Source organism: Bombina bombina, chromosome 6, assembly GCF_027579735.1.
Source record: "Bombina bombina isolate aBomBom1 chromosome 6, aBomBom1.pri, whole genome shotgun sequence".
Taxonomy (NCBI): Eukaryota; Metazoa; Chordata; class Amphibia; order Anura; family Bombinatoridae; genus Bombina; species Bombina bombina.
Genome location: NC_069504.1, coordinates 569763051 through 569783007, shown reverse-complemented (window position 1 = coordinate 569783007; position 19957 = coordinate 569763051). Strand labels below are relative to the sequence as shown.

The 19957-nt window shown below is 37.7% G+C and overlaps 1 protein-coding gene across 2 annotated transcripts in view; it reads right to left on the bottom strand.

Moving 5' to 3' along the window:
* The window catches only part of LOC128663281 (uncharacterized), a 264171-nt gene that overhangs the window by 119786 nt on the left and 124428 nt on the right, over positions 1–19957 (bottom strand). For both annotated transcript variants that reach the window (XM_053717535.1, XM_053717536.1), the window contains exon 3: positions 1040–1444. In XM_053717535.1, the coding sequence (XP_053573510.1) occupies positions 1040–1444 (405 nt within the window). The remainder of the gene's footprint in view (positions 1–1039; positions 1445–19957) is intronic.

The following is a 19957-nucleotide window of genomic DNA, read 5'->3' as shown; positions in this document are numbered from 1 at the left end:
TCTAATGGATAATTACAATATGATCAACATTCAATTTAAATTATAGTAATTCGATAAATGTTTTACCTCTTAGGTCACTATCACAATCATCTGTGATCCCGACGATTACTTCTGGGCCTAGACGCTGCACCAGTCTCTGCTCGTAATCATTAAGATCAGCGACATAAGCTGTTCCACCTCCGGTAGCACAGGTTGAATTTTTTTCTTTTGCCAATTTGGCTTTTGCAAATCGTTTGATGTCGTTGCACCTTTTTTATATTTGATCAACGTCCTTTTTCCCAGGTCCCTGAGCACTGACAGCATCACTTATCCGGGTCCATATACTTTTTTTATGGATACTAGACGTTTGCTTCGAACGACAACCAAATAAATAGTCATACGAGTCTAGCATCATATCGACAAGAACCAGGTTCTGCTGATGTGAGAAGTGGGGATTCTTCGATTTGGACTGTGAATCAGATCGAGAAGTAGCCATACTTAATTTATCGATAACAATAAAAGTCAGTAAAGCTTCAAGTTCTTGAAATATGCAGTCTGAAAAACTTTATTAAATAGAGCTTATATAGTGCTGCAATATGTTCCCGCGACAAAGCTGACGTTTCTGACACCTTGCAGTCACGTGGGACAAACATGACTGACAGTTTGTAAGCGATTAATAGTACATTCGCAAATAGCGAGGCGTCATATGTATGAATCATTCGCCAGTGCTCGATGCGGATTAGACGCGCCTTTTTTTTGAATAGTTTTTAGTACATATGGCGGGCGGGCAACATCTCGCTAGCTGCGAGTTAGAGCGAGTCGAGCAAACACGTTGTCGGCGAAAAAATTGATGCTTTAGTACATGGAGCCCATTGTTACAAAAACAATCCCAGGTGGGCTATGTAAATGGATCATCTACAAAACATTTATGCAATGAAAAATCTAGTGTACCATGTCCCTTTAATCTCTCATGACAAATCTTGACATTGAGATATGTGCTTTGTATAACTTGTTTATCAACATAAATAAATAAAACATATAATATGAAGTATAAGCTTACCTGGCATGGGAGTGGCACCATTAGTTTCATGTACTTGAAGTGTTATGTTACTTACAAGTGTCATTTTTTTTTGATAGATGATAAAACACAAGTACCTCCCACTATCAGAGGCTGTAACGTTTGTTAAATTTAAGTAGTGTTTCTGTACTTCATCAATGAATAACGAGCCATTCCACACATTGATCCTCTCTTGTATTGTCTTTGAAACACAGCAATGCTTATTAATATCAATGTTGTATGACTCATCAAGTGCCACTGAATATAAACATTGCCTTCCGTAGTTGGAATTATCTGATATCCAAAATTGAACAAATTTTGAATTACTCCTGTTAAACTCACAAGACAGAGTGACAGTTTGATTCTCATTCAGCATAATAGTGCTAGTATTTATATCCTTATAGTCATCTGTAAAAAAAAAAAAATTGAGACAGGTAAAAATTGATTTGACATTAAAATTATAAATAAGTTTAAAGTTTTAGTGTGGGGTGAGTTTATATTGCTTGTGTTAACTGTGAGATGCTAAGCTAAAGTGAGATTAGCTTTAATTTTTCTCTAAGCTTACATATTTCCCATTTTACAAGCAAATGAAAAACTGGTCAGGTGGAAATCAAATCAATCCCATATAGGGGGGCAAACATGATCGCGAGATTGCAATGTTTTTTTTCACTCTAATCCATATTACAAGTGGCGTGGTGTTTAAATTAATTTGTGCAAGCTCTCTGTGATTTACACTCCCCATGTTTTCTATGGGTGACATTTAGCGGCAATGTACAGTAGTATTATGTAAATGTTCAAGTTTGGCCGGAGGAAAAAGTTGCACTAAACTTTACTATTAACCTCTAAACTGACACACTCCCACATCACACACTACTCTGCTACACTATAACCCCTGAACCATCACACACCCACATCTCAAACTGTCCTGCTACACTATTAACCCCTAAACCATTACACCCCCACATTGCAAACTACTCCTCTAAACTATTAACCCCTAAACTGCCACACCCCACATCACAAACTTCCCCCTAACTTCCTAACAGCTAACCCCCCCCAACACCCCTAGCCTAACACACCCTACTTTACAAAAAACTACAATTAATGAAAATAAAAAATATATCATTACATAAAAACTATCATTACCAAAAATTAAAAAACTAGCATCAAAGAAAATAAAAATAAAATTACCAAAAATATGCCTATTCTAAAATTAAAGCCCCCTAAAAAAATCTCATACCAAACTAAAGAAATCCTATACCCTATACTATAGCAATAGTCCTAAGAAGGGCTTTTTGTGGGGCATTGCCCTAAAGCGATTTAGCTATTTTTCTCCAAAAAAAAAAATACAACCCCATTCTACAAAAAAAGTAATCCCTACCCCCACTCCCCCACCCCCAAAAAAAACTACTCTAAAAATTTCCCTGATAAGGGCATTTGGGAGGGCATTACCCTAAAGTGATTACAGTTCTTTTTCTATTTAAAAAAACAAGAGCATTTGTTAGGGCAGTGCCCTAAAGTGATTAAGCTCTTTTGCTGCCCGAGAAATAAAAACTATTCTAAAAAAAAAAAACTTAACCTAAAAAAAAGGTTGCCCTAAAAGGGCATTTGGTAGGGCATTGCGCTAAAGTGATTACAACTCATTTAGGAAAAAAAAATCTACTGCTAAAGGCCAAAGATGGTACTCACCAAAATCCGGCTCCTAACTGTTCGCCAATTGTGGTGCTCCTCTTCATGGTGGGGCCCATCTTCATGGAGGTGGCGGCCGACCATATTCATGGAAGTGGTGGTCCATCTTCATCCATTATCTACCGCCGCTCCATTAAGAAAGTCTTCATCCATCTTCCCCCCCGATGCATATTCTTATGTTCTTTTCTTGTCATTTTCAGATCTTCCATTGCCGAGGTCACTCAGTGTGTAAGTTTGAATGTGAGGTTCCCCCTTATATAGGGGTACCCTTGCATTTCTATTGGCTGATTTTTAAATTCAAATCAGCCAATAGAAAAAGCTTCAGTGTGCAGGTGACTGCATGAAGAGGATATCTTCGATGGAAGATCTAAAGATAACAAGAAAAAAAGATAAGAATATGCATTGGGTGGAAGTTGGATGAAGACTTCCCCAGCGAGTGGCAGCAGAAGAAAGATGAAGATGGACCATCGCCACCGGGATGAAGATAGAAGAGGAACGCCATCTCCATGAAGATGGGATGCTGCTGTCACCATGAAGATGTGCCCACTCCACTGTCAGGATGAAGATGGGCCCCTCCATGAAGAGGAGAACCACAGTTGACAATAACATAAGAGCTGGACTAAAGTTGGGTGAGTACCATCTTTGGGGTTAAGCCGTAGGCTTTTTTGGATGGTTTTTTTTTTGTAGTATAGGGTTGTTGATTTTTTTAAAAAAGAGCAGTTATCTCTGTAGGGCAATGCCCTACCAAATGCCCTTAGAGGAATTTTTAGAGTAGGTTTTTTTATATAGTATAAAGCATAACTTAAAACTTTAAAAACAAACAAATAATAGTATACAAAGAGAGCATAAAGTGACCCATCCATGCTGTAATCTGTCACAGATGGGAGGAGATGCTTTAGAGAAGAATAGTGACAGAATCATTAGGCTAGACTTATAGATGCTTGTAATGCTAAAGAGGTGTCTGGTTGTTCAGGCATGTTCAAAAAGAATTGAGATTCATTTAAGTTATCTTATCTAGCGAATCGCCAATGGGTGTTCCTGTACAGCAAATATTAACCACTGGAAAATAAATAAATACAATTGCAATACTTTGGAATCACATTTCCAAAATGGGATCTGCATGTAAATGTTAAATATTCATGTATTTTTTGTTAGGGTAAAGTAGTCTTGCTTTGGTCTAGAAAAAAACAGGAATGGTAATGCTCTAAAAACAAACCTTTAAGCCTATACTAAACTATAAAGTCTGCACCTCTCTTACAGATTAAATATTAAACATATTAAAACAAAACAGAATAGCTGGCGCTAAACAGCAAGGTTAATAAAACAACAGATTTATATCACAAAAATATATCAATGTTTAATAATTAAAAATTAAAAAACAAATCCTAAAAATACTTCCATATAATTTGATATAAGGCGTTAAAATCATCGCATTTAGCGTATCGAATTTACCCGCTGGCATTCGCACCTAGCGGATTTAACCTCGTTACATGAATGTACTAAAAACTCAACCCGTAAAATATTGCGTCTAATCCGTCTTGAAGACAATCAAATTATTGATAACTTTGAAGCTTTGATTGGCACGAAAGAACACATTTACTAAGCAGTCTACAGTTTATTGGTCGATTTCTTAACCAACATGACCATATAGGTGTATTATTCATCATACAAGCAGCAACAATGGAAGGCACACATAACGTGGAAAGACCACCATCAATGCGTTTATTACTTTTGTCAGGTGCCTAGAAAATGCAGACTGGCTTATGCCTTTTATGACGCTAGACACAGCCTGGAAAGAACCCGTGGCAAAAAAGTGTAATGCTGCCAAAAGTTTTAAGAGTCTAGGTGTGGCTTGTGAACGTGCTGCCATTGGCTCAAGGTATTCTGCTATTTCATTGTAAAGTCCATTATAGCTTCTCTGTCCAAACAGAATCTCTGGATAACCTCACGATCAGAAAGGGCTTCAAAACCCATACGAGGGAGGAAAACTCTTGGAACTCTCCTTCTTCGACCTCCTCTCCTTCTTTGAAATTCATTATTTCCAAGAGGTGTCTGTATAGCCCTTCTTTCTCGTAATTGAATAAATCGAAAGATAAATGTAAAAGTGTCTCCATCTTCATTCACTGCTGGCAAACTAATAATGAAATGATTTTTGTCTACCCGCTTAATTTAAGTATTTCAACCTGGCGTCAGTATGATACCCCCTATAGTTTTCTATTGTCTTTACTACCTAAATGGTCACGAAAAAAATTACATGAAGTTAAAGCATAAGTTTGAGCAAACAGATTGGTTGAATCTTTGATAATTTCCATTAATAGCGGATTTTATGATGATCAATGGTTTAGTATGTTAAAAAAGGTTTTGGATCGATTAGATGCGGAAAAGTACGATCGCATATGAAAACAAGTGGTTTATAAATTCGATTGCGGCTTGGTAAATATGATTTTTAGTCTGCGCGCAAATTTTGATGCGAAAATACACACAAAAGGTCACTTTGATGCTTGGTACATGGCGCCAACAGTCTTAATTTCGATAATTTCAACACTCGTGTGTAGCAAACCAAACACATCCGTGATCTGAATACCGTAGACACGTGATCAGAGCCAAACGGTTTGTGATAGGCTCTTGATATCACATGGTTTCTGTATGCATCGAGAATTTGTTACAAAATTTATAGTAGTAACACAAAACTTTCTTAATCTGCCACAAAGTATTAGAATGAAATCCTTGGAAACTTTATTTAATGTAGCAGCAGGTTCGCTTAGATTGGACTTACGATTGCTTACTTGAAGAGTATGTAGTTCATCTGATGTGAAAGTTCTCCTATACACATCCAATGGTAGGAATGCTATTTTCCTGCCTCTATTGTATCCGTAGACACACCTAGGAGATTAACAGGAAAAAATCCACACGCACTCTAATTATATTAGGTAATTGGCAAAGTTTGTAGGAGTAATTTTCAAAGCATTTAACCCTTGTAAGGGCTTTATCAAAATACTCCATGACCGCCAATATACTTAATTTATAGCCACAGTTTTATTCTGATTTGTTCTCCTTTTATTCTTCTGATTGGATGATTTTCATTCAGGTTCCTTCCTCTTTTCTTAAAGTGGTATATATACGGTATATATAAATGTCTTTAATATCTTGTTTTTGTGTCTCTCTCACAGAGGCAAAAAAGGGTTTGATGGTGGGCATTCTGGGGTATATTAACACAATATTAAGCTTTGGTCAGGATTTTCCACATAGGTTTCACATTTTCTTCTGTGCACAATGTTAGAGTAGTGATGTCGCGAACCTAAAATTTTGCGTTTGCGAACGGCGAACATGAACTTCCGCAAATGTTTGCGAACCGGGCGAACCGCCATTGACTTCAATGGGCAGGCGAATTTTAAAACCCACAGGGACTCTTTCTGGCCACAATAGTGATAGAAAAGTTGTTTCAAGGGGACTAACACCTGGACTGTGGCATGCCAGAGGGGGATCCATGGCAAAACTCCCAGATATCAGTGGTGGCACAGAGCAATTAATCACAGTATATGCTGTGGGCCTGACACACAGGCCTGATGGAAAATGAAATTAGATTACACTAGCAAACTGATGTAAAAGTTTTTTTTTTTTTAAATTTACACTAATCTTACACCAGATATCAGTGGTGGCACAGAGCAATGAATCACAGTATATGCTGTGGGCCTGACACACAGGCCTGATGGAAAATGAAATTAAATTACACTAGCAAAGTGATGTAAAAGTTTTTTTAAAAAAATTTACACTAATGTTACACCAGATATCAGTGGTGGCACAGAGCAATTAATAACAGTATATGCTGTGGGCCTGACACACAGGCCTGATGGAAAATGAAATTAGATTACACTAGCAAACTGATGTAAAAGTTTTTGTTTTTTTAAATTTACACTAATGTTACTCCAGATATCAGTGGTGGCACAGAGCAATTAATCACAGTATATGCTGTGGGCCTGACACACAGACCTGATGGAAAATGAAATTAGATTACACTAGCAAAATGATGTAAAAGTTTTTTTTTTTTTTAAATTTACACTAATGTTAACCAGATATAAGTGGTGGCACAGAACAATTAATCACAGTATATGCTGTGAGCCTCACACACAAGCTGACAGGCAGGCAAATGCAATTAGATTACAAAAAAAAAACAAAAAACGACTGAAGTTCTAGCCCTAAAAAGGGCTTTTTGGGCTGAAGTTCTAGCCCTAAAAAGGGCTTTTTGGGGTGCTGTCCTTACAGCAGAGATTAGATGAGTCTTTCAGGACTGTAGTGGACACTGAATACACTAGCCTAGCTATCAATTTCCCAATAAAATCACCACCAGCAGCAGCACTAACCCTCCTCTCACTAAGAATGCAGGATCGTAATGAATCTAAAATGGCTGCTGCCCAGGAGCTGGGAGGGTCTGGGAGGGAGTGTCTGCAGCTGATTGGCTGAAATGTGTCTGCAGACTGTGAGATACAGGGTCAAAGTTTACTCAATGATGACGAATAGGGGGCAGATCGAACATCGCATATGTTCGCCCGCCGCGGCGAACGCAAACAAGCTAAGATTGCCGGGAACTGTTCTCCGGCGAACAGTTCGCGACATCACTATGTTAGAGTAGACTGTTTTATGTTATATGTTTTCTTTTTTATTTGTTTCGTAACGTTTTTAAAATGTTTTTGTGATGCTCATATCTTTTACAGTTGAAGTAGTTCTATGCGGGAGGAAGTTAACGGTTGCATGATAGAAGCAGCTCTTTTGATCTTGCCACTAGCTGCTATGATGAGGGGAAGGTACACATCTATTTGAATCTCACTATTTTCTAGCAAATATGTTGTGTAAAGTTTTTTCAGCAATTAGTATGCTCTAAAAAAGATATTTTTACTGGCATGAAAGGCATCATTACTGATGGATACCTTAGTCGTGCATACTCCTGAGGAAACTAGATACTTATCTGGAAGATAGGAAAGTAACTGCATTACGTGCTGTGCTTGTCTGGAGCTATGTTTCTCTTTGTAAGGGTTTTCTCAGAAGATAGACTTTAAAAGTTGAGTTGGTCATCTGACCTTTTTCTTCCAAATTGGTTATACTACTAGAATATGATATAACACAATGTTACAGCAGATAAAAGTTGATCTTCCTATGAGAATTTGTTTTACAAGATAGAAGACTAATTTTAATATGTTAGGATACAAGACAAAATATTAAACATAAGGGACCATGCTTTACAATAGCACAATCTGGTATTACAAGTCCATAGTAAAACATAATTATTAGAGAATTTTCAGCACATCCAAAATCAATTTAGCACACCCTATACTTTAAATTGATAGCGTTGCCGCTCATATTACAAGTTGTGAGTTATGTTTTGCACTTAAGAGCAACACATAACAACACAAAAAAGGGGCTGAAGTATTAGGGCTAAAAGAAAACTATAACAAAACACATGTAAAACATATTAACCCTTTAAGGACACAGCTTTCAGTTTGCTCAATTGTTTTATGACGGAAAAATTCCGTCATATGTCCTTAAGAGGTTAAAGTATTAGACTCATATATATATTCACATTAAAGGGACATTCTACTCCAGAATTGTTATTGTTTAGAAAGATAGATAATCCCTTTATTACCCATTCCCCAGTTTTCCATAACCAACACAGTTATATTAATAAACGTTTTACCTCTGTGCTTACCTTGTATCTAAACCTCTGCAAACCGCCCCCTTATTTCAGTTCTTTAGACAGACTTGCATTTTAGCCAATCAGTGCCCTCTCATAAGTAACTCCATGGGTGTGAGCACAATGTTATCTATATGGCACACACAAACTAACGGCCTTTAGCTGTGAAAAACTGTCACATGCATTCAGATAAGAGGCGGCATTTAAGGGATTCGAAATTAGCATATGAGCCTTCCTAGGTTTAGCTTTCAACTAAGAATACCAAGAGAACAAAGCAAATTTGTTGATAAAAGTAAATTGGAAAGTTGTTTAAAATTGTATGCCCTATCTGAATCATGAAAGTTTAATTTAGACTAGACCATCCCTTTAAATGCAAAATATATGTTTATTATTGAAATAAATGGTTAAAAGGTAATATAGTCTATAACAAGGTGTTTGACTGGGAAGGGTTGAAAGGTGTATAAATATGTGTGTGTATATTTACAGTGGAATAAAATAAGTGGTGATCACATTGTTCTACATTGATATGGCATATGAAAAGGTATATAAATATAAATATATATATATATATATATATATATATATATATATATACAGTTGAAATCAATATTATTTTATTCCAAATGTACAGACTTTCAGCTGTTTGTAATGAACAAATTAAACTAAAGCAATTGAAAAAGCTAAACACAATGGGGGGTAGTTATATAGTAAGTTGCAATACAGACATGATGAATAGATTACAGTTAGCAACTCAAAACTAATAGATAAATCTTTGTTTCCACACAATAAATTGCATATCAACATGAGCATACATATATATGAAGACTATGGGGGGTAGTTATCATCGTGTCAACTTTCCTGCCTTCGCCGGTTCTAAGCTCGCCTACCTTCGCCGACGCAGACCTGAAAAACTTTGCCTAAGTTATCAATAAATCTGTCAAAAAGCCGCGCACCAAGTACGGGGCGATGAGCAGCAGACTGTGATAGTTATCACTCATCCGATCTCGCTGCTCTTTGGCTTTTTCACAGCTTTATTGCTAGCCTGTCACTAAGCACCCACACTAAACTACACTGTTCTACCCCCTATACCGGCGCCCCCAGAGCCCCCCGCAACTAAATAAAGTTACTAACCCCTAAACCGCCGCTACTAGACCCCGCCGCAACTCTTATAAATGTATTAACCCCTAAACCGCCGCTCCCGGACACCGTCGCAACCTACATTATACCTACTAACCCCTATCCTGCCCCCCCTATACCGCCGCCCTCTATAATAAAGTTATTAACCCCTACCCTGCTGATCCCGCACCTCGCCGCAACTAAATAAATAGTTTAACCCCTAAACCGCCGCTACCGGACCCCGCCCCAACCTATATTAAATTTATTAACCCCTAACCTGCCCCCCTACACCGTCACCACCTATAATAAATTTATTAACCCCTATCCTGCCCCCCCTACACCGCCGCCACTGTAATAAATTTATTAACCCCTAAACCTAAGTCTAACACTAACCCTAACACCCCCCCTAACTTAAATATTAATTAAATCTAAATAAAATTTATATTATTAAATCAATTAATTCTATTTAAAACTAAATATTTACCTTTAAAATAAACCCTAATATAGCTACAATATAAATAATAAATATATTGTAGCTATCTTAGGATTTATTTTTATTTTATAGGTAACTTTCAATTTATTTTAACTAGGTACAATAGCTATTAAATAGTTATTAACTATTTAATAGCTACCTAGCTAAAATAAAGAGAAATTTACCTGTAAAATAAAAACTAACCTAAGTTACAATTACACCTAACACTACACTATCAATAAATAAATTATTCCTATTTAAAACTAAATACTTACCTGTAAAATAAACCCTAAGATAGCTACAATGTAATTAATAATTACATTGTAGCTATTTTAGGATTTATATTTATTTTACAGGTAACTTTGTATTTATTTTAGCTAGTTAGAATAGTTATTAAATAGTTATTAACTATTTAATAACTACCTAGCTAAAAGAAATACAAAATTACCTGTAAAATAAATCCTAACCTAAGTTACAATTAAACCTAACACTACACTATCATTAAATTAATTAAATAAATTAACTACAAATAACTACAATTAAATACAATTACATAAACTAACTAAGGTACAAAAAATAAAAAAAGCTAAGTTACAAAAAATAAAAAAAATAAGTTACAAACATTTCAAAAATATTACAACAATTTTAAGCTAATTACACCTAATCTAAGCCCCCTAATAAAATAACAAAGCCCCCCAAAATAAAAAAATTCCCTACCCTATTCTACATTAAAAAAGTTCAAAGTTCTTTTACCTTACCAGCCCTTAAAAGGGCCTTTTGTGGGGCATGCCCCAAAGAAAACTGCTCTTTTGCCTGTAAAAGAAAAATACACCCCCCCCCCAACATTAAAACCCACCACCCACATACCCCTAATCTAACCCAAACCCCCCTTAAAATAACCTAACACTAATCCCCTGAAGATCATCCTACCTTGAGTCGTCTTCACTTAGCCGAGCCACCGATGAAACTGAAGAGGAGATCCGGAGCGGCAGAAGTGATCCTCCAAGGGGCGCTGAAGAAGTCTTCCATCTGATTAAGTGATCCTCCAAGCGGCGCTGAAGAAGTCTTCCATCCAGGCGATGTCATCTTCCAAGCGGCGCTGAAGATCATCTTCCATCCGGGCGATGTCATCTTCCAAGCGGGGTTTTCAATCTTCTTTCTTCAGGATCCATCTTCATCCCGCCGACGCGGAACATCCTTCTTCCCCGACGGACTAACGACGAATGAAGGCTCCTTTAAGGGACGTCATCCAAGATGGCGTCCCTTCAATTCCGATTGGCTGATAGGATTCTATCAGCCAATCGGAATTAAGGTAGGAAAAATCTGATTGGCTGATTGAATCAGCCAATCAGATTGAGATCGCATTCTATTTGCTGTTCCGATCAGCCAATAGAATGCAATCTCAATCTGATTGGCTGATTCAATCAGCCAATCAGATTTTTCCTACCTTAATTCCGATTGGCTGATAGAATCCTATCAGCCAATCGGAATTGAAGGGACGTCATCTTGGATGACGTCCCTTAAAGGAGCCTTCATTCGTCATTAGTCCGTTGGGGAAAAAAGATGTTCCGTGTCGGCGGGATGAAGATGGATCCTGAAGAAAGAAGATTGAAGACCCCGCTTAGAAGATGACATCGCCCGGATGGAAGATGATCTTCAGCGCCGCTTGGAAGATGACATCGCCCGGATGGAAGACTTCTTCAGCGCCGCTTGGAGGATCACTTCATCGGATGGAAGACTTCTTCAGCGCCCCTTGGAGGATCACTTCTGCCACTCCGGATCTCCTCTTCAGTTCCATCGGTGGCTCGGCTGAGTGAAGACGACTCAAGGTAGGATGATCTTTAGGGGATTAGTGTTAGGTTATTTTAAGGGGGTTTGGATTAGGGGTATGTGGGTGGTGGGTTTTAATCGGTCTCCTGTATATATGTGTCTCCAAAATCTTTTATATACAGGAGACCGATACCGCTGTTCATTGGTAGGAATTCTGACAGGTCTCCTCTACGCTCCTTTGCGAGTATATGTCAAGGCGTAACACACGCTGATGACGTCATTGCCCCTCGACACTGCATGCGGGCCGTGATTGCGGCTTGGCGTTCTAAGGAGACTACACACATGACTATTTAAGTGAAAGGAGAATACACTGTGCTAGTGAGAAGAAGCCGGGTAACGCTGAGGACAAGAGAAAAGTTTTGGGGCTGAATTCAAGGAAAACTTCAGGGAAACTACTCCTTCACCTGGCTTTCTACACGCCTGACACTTACCTCATTTGATTGGGGGCACAGAAGTAAGTGAGCTGTGAGACCTTTTAAGGACACATCATTAGAAGAATCGCTAAAATAATCTTGTCTAAACTACGTACAATACACCCTATAGACTGTGTGATCACCACTCCTTATATGGGTTCTTTAATCAGTACTTCTAGTACATTATATTTGTAATTTTACTTGCTCCAATATAAATTTTATATAACAACAAATCCGCATAGATTATATACTTTTTTAATTGAAATCTGAAATAATAATAATTTTTTATGTGCATAGGTTGTATTCTGATATCATATCATCGCTGTTATATCACTAGTTTTACTTTAAAGGTCTAACTATACTCCTGAATACATAGGGATTAGCGCTGTTGAACATACTGAATCTTCTTCATATATATATATATATATATATATATATATATATATATATATATATATATACATATATATACACATTTGTATATACAAACATGTATTATGCCATATCAGTTTAAAACAATCGGCTAGATTACAAGTTTTGCTTTACTGTGCGGTACGGCTTTTAACAGTGAAAAATTAGTTATTACTCTGGAATGGCCAGGAACACATAGTACGAGTCGTGTCGGTATAGCAATACCGTAATCATTTTAGCCTGTAACGCAACGTTCATTCAGCATTTAAAATATGACGTTTGAGTGCAGGATTTTCATAGCGCCGGTATCACAGGTTGTGCGTTCCAACTAAAATGCTTGTGTTACAGCCTATACCGATCCATACCGCCATCTGAGAGCAGTGGTTATGGATTTTGTGGAACAAAAATGTTTCACAAAACTCATAACTAAACTGTTATGTAAAGTACACTAACACCCATAAACTACCTATTAACCCTTAAACCGCCACCCTCCTGCATCGCAAACACTATTTAAATATATTAACCTCTAAACTGCTGCTCCCCGACATTGCCATCACTAATAAAAGTTATTAACCCCTAATCCTGCCGCTCCCCGACATGGCCGACACCTAAATAAACCTATTAACCCCTAAACCACCGGCCCTTTACATCGTCAACACCATAAAAAAGTATTAACCCCTAAACCTCCAGCCCCCCACATTGTAACTACTAAACTAAACCTATTAACCCCTAGACCGCCACCCCCCCACATTGCAAAACACTAAATTAAACTATTAACCCCTAAACCTAACACCCCCTAACTTTAAATTAAACTTACACTATAACTATATTTAAATAAATAAAAACTTACCTGTGAAATAAAAATAAACCTAACATTAAACTATAAATTAACCTAACATAACTATTCTAATAAAATAAAAAAAAACAATTAAAAAAATCTAAATGACAAATTTAAAAAAACCTAACACTACGAAAAAAAATAAAAAATCTAAAATTACAAAAAATAATAAACATTAAATTGCGAAAAATAAAAAGATAACAAAAATAATAAACGAAATTATCAAAAATAAAAACAATTATACTTAATCTAATAGCCCTATTAAAAATAAAAAAATCCCCCCCAAAATAAAAACACCCCCTAACTTACAATAAACTACCAATAGCCCTTAAAAGGGCCTTTTGTAGGGAATTGCCCTAAGTTAAACAGCTCTTTTACCTGTAAAAAAAAAATACAAAAATGCCCCTAACAGTAAAACCTACCACAAAACCAACCCCCCAAAATAAAAAAAACCTAACTCTAAAAAATCCTAAACTACCCATTGCCCCTAAAGGGGCATTTGTATGGGCATTGCCCTTAAAAGGGCATTCAGCTCTTTAACACTGCCCTTAAAAGAGCATTCAACTCTTTTACAAGTGCCTATCCCAAATTTAAAAGAAAACACCCAAAAACAAAACAAAAAAACTATCAATAAATAAAATCTACTCACGGTTCCTGAAGTCCGGACATCCATCTTCATCCAGGTGGCGACACCTTCATCCATCTCGGGGACATCTTCTATGATCTATCTTTTTCCCGGGAGGGGCGGAGAGGAGCTATCCTGGAAGATAACCTGCGTGGAGCGTCCTCTTCATACGGTCACCGCCGTACACTGAAGTTGAATGCAAGGTAGCCGTTTTCAAATTGTGTACCTTGCATTCCTATTGGCTGATTTGATTCTTCAAATTCAAATCAGCCAATAGGATTAAACAATAGTGCCTGTGTTGGAGTGAGAGAGATCTGTTCATCTAATGTTGTACTTAACAATTTTGAAAGGTCTTGCTTGTTATCGCTCAAAAATCTATGTACGTCTAGCTGAAGATTATCCAAGTCTAGAGAGTTAATTTTTATTGGAAGGACTCTAAACATATATAAAATCGTAGGTAGGACCATCATTTTTATAGAGGATAATCTCCCATACCAAGAAAACCCCAGTTTCCTCCATTTCCCTAGATCTGATCGTATTGTTTTGAATAAGGGGATATAATTAGATGCATATGATTTTGAGAAGTGGGTTGTTAGTTTTATCCCTAAATATTTTAATCCTTCCGACACCCATTGAAAGTCAAAATTTGCCTCAATTAATTTAATGGTGTGTCTAGGTATGTCTGTTGGGAGAGCTTCACATTCTTCAGCATTTATTGTATAACCTGAGATCTCTGAGAACAATTGTAATGCTTAGTATACATTAGGCAGTGACATCAATGGCTTTGATATAGTTAGCAGCACATCGTCTGCAAACAAGGTGATTTTATGGTGTATTTTTCCTATTTCTAGTCTGAATATATCCGGCTAATTACGTATGTATGCTGCTAACGGTTCTATGCACAATGCAAAGATTAAGGGTGAGAGTGGGCATCTTTGCCTTATGCCATTGAGGATACATATGTTTTCTGATTGGTGGCCTATGGCTCTGACTTGGGCAGTAGGTGCAGAATATACATTTTTAATAGCTTCTAAAAATCGGCCTTCAAATCCCAGTACTTTCATTAACGACGGCATATACTTCCAATCAACCCTATCGAATGTCTTCTCCGCATCCAAAGATAGGACCAGAGAAGGCACTCAACGGTTATGAAGAAAGTCTATTACCGATACCATTCTGCATATATTATCAGGGGCTTCTCTTTCCTTAATAAACCCTACCTGATCAGGGTGTATAATGGTGGGTAGAACATGCTTTAATCTATTAGCTAATATCTTGGTAACTATTTTGAGGTCTTGGTTGATAAGGGAGATTGGCCTGTAGCTGGCACAGAGGGTAAGGTTCTTTCCCTGCTTCGGGATTACCACTATCCTAGCTTGAGAAGATCCAAAGGAATCTCCTTTCCTTCCATAACATAACTCGCAAACACCACGAAATGGGGGATCAATAAATCTCTAAATGCTTTATAATATTCCCCCGGGAACCCATCCGGTCCTGGGGCTTTACCCGGTTTAAGGTCTTTTATAGCTGCTAGTATATCCGCATGACTAATCTTAGCATTTAGTGTTTCCCAGTTCTCTTTTGTTATAGGTTTCATATTTGCTCTTTCTAAAAGGAGTTAAATGTTGTTTGCATAGACTGGGTATGTCGTACTTTTGTGCCATCATATAATTTACTATAGTACTGGGTAAATGTGTCAATAATTTCCTGGGGGTGGGAGGTTAGACAACCCATGTCATTTTGTATTGTTGGTATGGAGAGAGATTGGTAGTTATCTCTTATTTTAGTTATCTCTTATGCTTCGCTAAGTATTTGTCCGGCTTATTGGTGAATATAAAGTAGTATGTTTTTAACTTGTGTGCGGTTTTTATAAATCGCTCATTTAGCATTGAGTTTAATTTCTGTTTTTTGCTTGTGAGTTGTGCTAGAGTGACCTTTGATTTAGTTCATTTATGGGATTTCTCTAGGGACTCTTTCCGCAAATAGTTGTTTCATAAGAATGTAATTTTGTTTCCTATATACGGCCTTTTCCATAAAAGGACAATTAACCCAAATTTTTTCTTTTGTGATTCAGATAGAACATGACATTTTAAGCAACTTTCTAATTTACTCCTATTATCAAATTTTCTTCATTCTCTTGGTATCTTTATTTGAAATGCAAGAATGTAAGTTTAGATGCCAGCCCATTTTTGGTGAACAACCTGGGTTGTTCTTGCTGATTGGTGGATAAATTCATAAACCAATAAAAAAGTGCTGTCCAGAGTTTTGAACTAATAAAAAAGCTTAGATGCCATCTTTTTTAAATAAAGATAGCAAGAGAACGAAGAAAAATTGATAATAGGAGTAAATTAGAAAGTTGCTTAAAATTGCATGCTCTATCTCAATCACAAAAGAAAAAAATTGGGTTCAGTGTCCCTTTTTAAATTGGGTTCAATAGTCCCCTGATTACTGATTTGTGTGCAGCCTATGGTGATATAGGGTTTTCAGTGGAATCTATATTTATCTGCCAATACTCTTTTAAGTTATTGAATATTTTGTCTTTTATATGTGGGTTTTTAATGCAGGATGGGTCGTACATCCAGGTTTTTATCCGCTTTGGGTCCGATAGATCTCCTAAATTTAATTGTGTTATAGAGTGGTCCAACCACACACAGGGATAGATATCTATTGATTGAATAACTGACTGGAGGATCTGGCTAGTGTAGATATAGTCTATTTTCGTATAACTATTCTGTGCTGATGAGTAAAAGGTGGTATCATTAGTTTTCCCATTTAGTGTACTCCAAGTATCTTGCAAAGTGTGTTGATTAAGCAACTCCAAGATATTTTTAGCAACTACATATTGCCTTTGCCTTTTTTTTAGAGTGTGTGGTAGAGGTCTGCTTTGTTAATGATTGGAGGTCAACATTAAAATCCCCCGCCAATATTATCCGCATCTTGGACCAGCTAGTTAGTAAGTTAGAGATAGTGTTGAAGAACTTGTCCTGCTGTTCGTTAGGAGCGTATATGTTACAAAGCAGTATGTCTACTTCCCTTATTCATCCAAATACTAAAATAGATCTACCTTCTTTATCTTAGATAGTATCCCTATGTATAAACGGTATAGAAGAGTGTATAATAATAGAAACGCCCCTCTTTTTGGAGTCAAGGGCTGAGTGATATTATGTTGGGTAGTCTTTCACCCCGGAACTTGGGGATAGGGGATTTAAGAAAGTGGGTTTCCTGAAGGAAATTAAAATTAGCTCTCAACCTTCTATAATTAGTCATGGCCGTCCGTCTTTTTATGTTGGTATTGAGTCCCCTCGCATTATGCAAGATCAAACTAATCTTGGGTAATGTCATTATAATTGATGTGTCTATATTTCATCATCATCGTGCAATCAGGTTTTTGGGTCTGGGTCCGCGGGATGTTGTGCAGCAATAAAGCGGCTCCCCACTTTCTTGGATAATTATTGAGCTATTGCCATCTTGCCTCTGGTCTCTTTGGTTTACTATAAATGTAGTGTGCCCTTGGTAGACCAATTGGTCAGGTTTTGTTGGTGAGTGTATGTTTAGTGTACAGTGCATTATACAAGTGCAAATTAGAATAATAAACAGCATAATAAACAACAACATATTGTAACAAAGTAACCTTCCAGTAAACATGGATCAGAACAAATACAATGTATCTTATAACTGCAGTCATAACAGACATTAGAACAGATTTAATCAATTAATAAGTGGTGGACTTTAAATTGTCCCATAGAATGAGTACCTGAATATCACCCCTTCCATCTTGGGGGTTTGTGGGTTCAGGTAAGTCTCATGTTCGTTCGAGAGTGAGAGTTCTCTTAAGAATTACTTGCCTCCTCTTAGTTTACCTTAGGTTTTATTTTCTTCTTAGTGACTCTTGTCCACTTTGGTCTTTGAGGTCTAGCTCGAGACTGAGATGGGTCTAGAGGGTTTGATGATACATATGTTGCAGAGATATCAGGTGGTTCCAGATCAGGAAATGTATATATGTCAGGGATCTCCTCTCTTACCTTGATAGTAGCTGTTCTTCCGTTTTTTATAACATGTAGCACAAAAGGAAAACCCGGTCTGTATGGAATATGATGTTTTCTTAAGAGGAGGGTGAGTGGACGTAGTGCATTTCTTCTTTGCAGGGTTTTAATAGAGGTCCTGGAAAAACTGGATGACATTCTCTTGGAACTTAAATGTAGGGTTTTGTCTAGCTGCTAGCAAGATCTTTTCTCTGTCAGGGAACTTAAGAAGTTTGATGATTACATCTCTTGGCTGTTGATCTTGATTAGGTTTAGCTCTAAGAACTCTGTGAGCTCTCTCTAGCTAGTATTCTGATTCATTTGATTCTCCTAAGATAGCATGAAATAGTTGCTGGAGATAGGAGGGGAGATCATTGGATATCATCTCAGGGATTCCATTGAGTCTAATGTTAGATCTTCTGCACCTATTCTTCATGTCCTCCAATTTATCCTCCAACTCCTGTATTGTTTGCTGTTGAGTTGATAGGGATTGTGATATCTTAGTGTCCTCTTCACCCATTTCATCCGTGGCAGTTCTGAGATCTTATTCTTGATGTTGGTTAGACTATTAGTAACAGTGAACTGAAAACTGTCAATTTTCTCCCACAATTTTTCAAAATTAGATGCTATATCTTGCTTAGAAACCAAGGCTTGAGGGTCAGCTTTAGTCGCAGGGGTTAAATCTTCTGAGCCTGTTAAAATTTCATGTAGATGAACCTTGGAATTTATTTATTTTAGGTGCTTTGAAGAATGTATCCATGGATATGGGCTTAGCTCTTTTGTCAGCTTTAGCATTTTTCCTAGTGGTCATGTTGAGTTTCAAGGTTGATGGGTTGTGACTCTAATATAGTAGGTATAGGGGGGGGCAGAGGGAGCGGTCAATGGTGATAGCCGCAGTATATTGAAGCTCTGTATGCAAACTGGGTGTTAACGGCACCAAATGAAGCTGGCTTAACGTTAAAACCACAATCTGCCTGAGTACAGACACCTAAACATGCTGGCCTAGATTAAGGCCTAGATTTAGAGTTCGGCGGTAGCCGTCAAAACCAGCGTTAGAGGCTCCTAATGCTGGTTTTGGCCGCCCGCTGGTATTTGGAGTCAGTCAGGAAAGGGTCTAACGCTCACTTTTCAGCCGCGACTTTTCCATACCGCAGATCCCCCTACGCCATTTGCGTAGCCTATCTTTTCAATGGGATCTTTCTAACGCCGGTATTTAGAGTCGTTTCTGCAGTGAGCGTTAGAGCTCTAACGACAAGATTCCAGCCGCCTGAAAATAGCAGGAGTTAAGAGCTTTCTGGCTAACGCCGGTTTATAAAGCTCTTAACTACTGTACCCTAAAGTACACTAACACCCATAAACTACCTATTTACCCCTAAACCGAGGTCCCCCCACATCGCCGCCACTCGATTAAAATTTTTAACCCCTAATCTGCCGACCGCCACCTACGTTATATTTATGTACCCCTAATCTGCTGCCCCTAACCCCGCCGACCCCTGTATTATATTTATTCACCCCTAACCTGCCCCCCACAACGTCGCCGCCAGCTACTTACAATAATTAACCCCTAATCTTCCGACCGCAAATCGCCGCCACCTACGTTATCCCTATGTACCCCTAATCTGCTGCCCCTAACACCGCCGACCCCTATATTATATTTATTAACCCCTAATCTGCCCCCCTCAACGTCGCCGACACCTGCCTACACTTATTAACCCCTAATCTGCCGAGCGGACCTGAGCGCTACTATAATAAAGTTATTAACCCCTAATCCGCCTCACTAACCCTATCATAAATAGTATTAACCCCTAATCTGCCCTCCCTA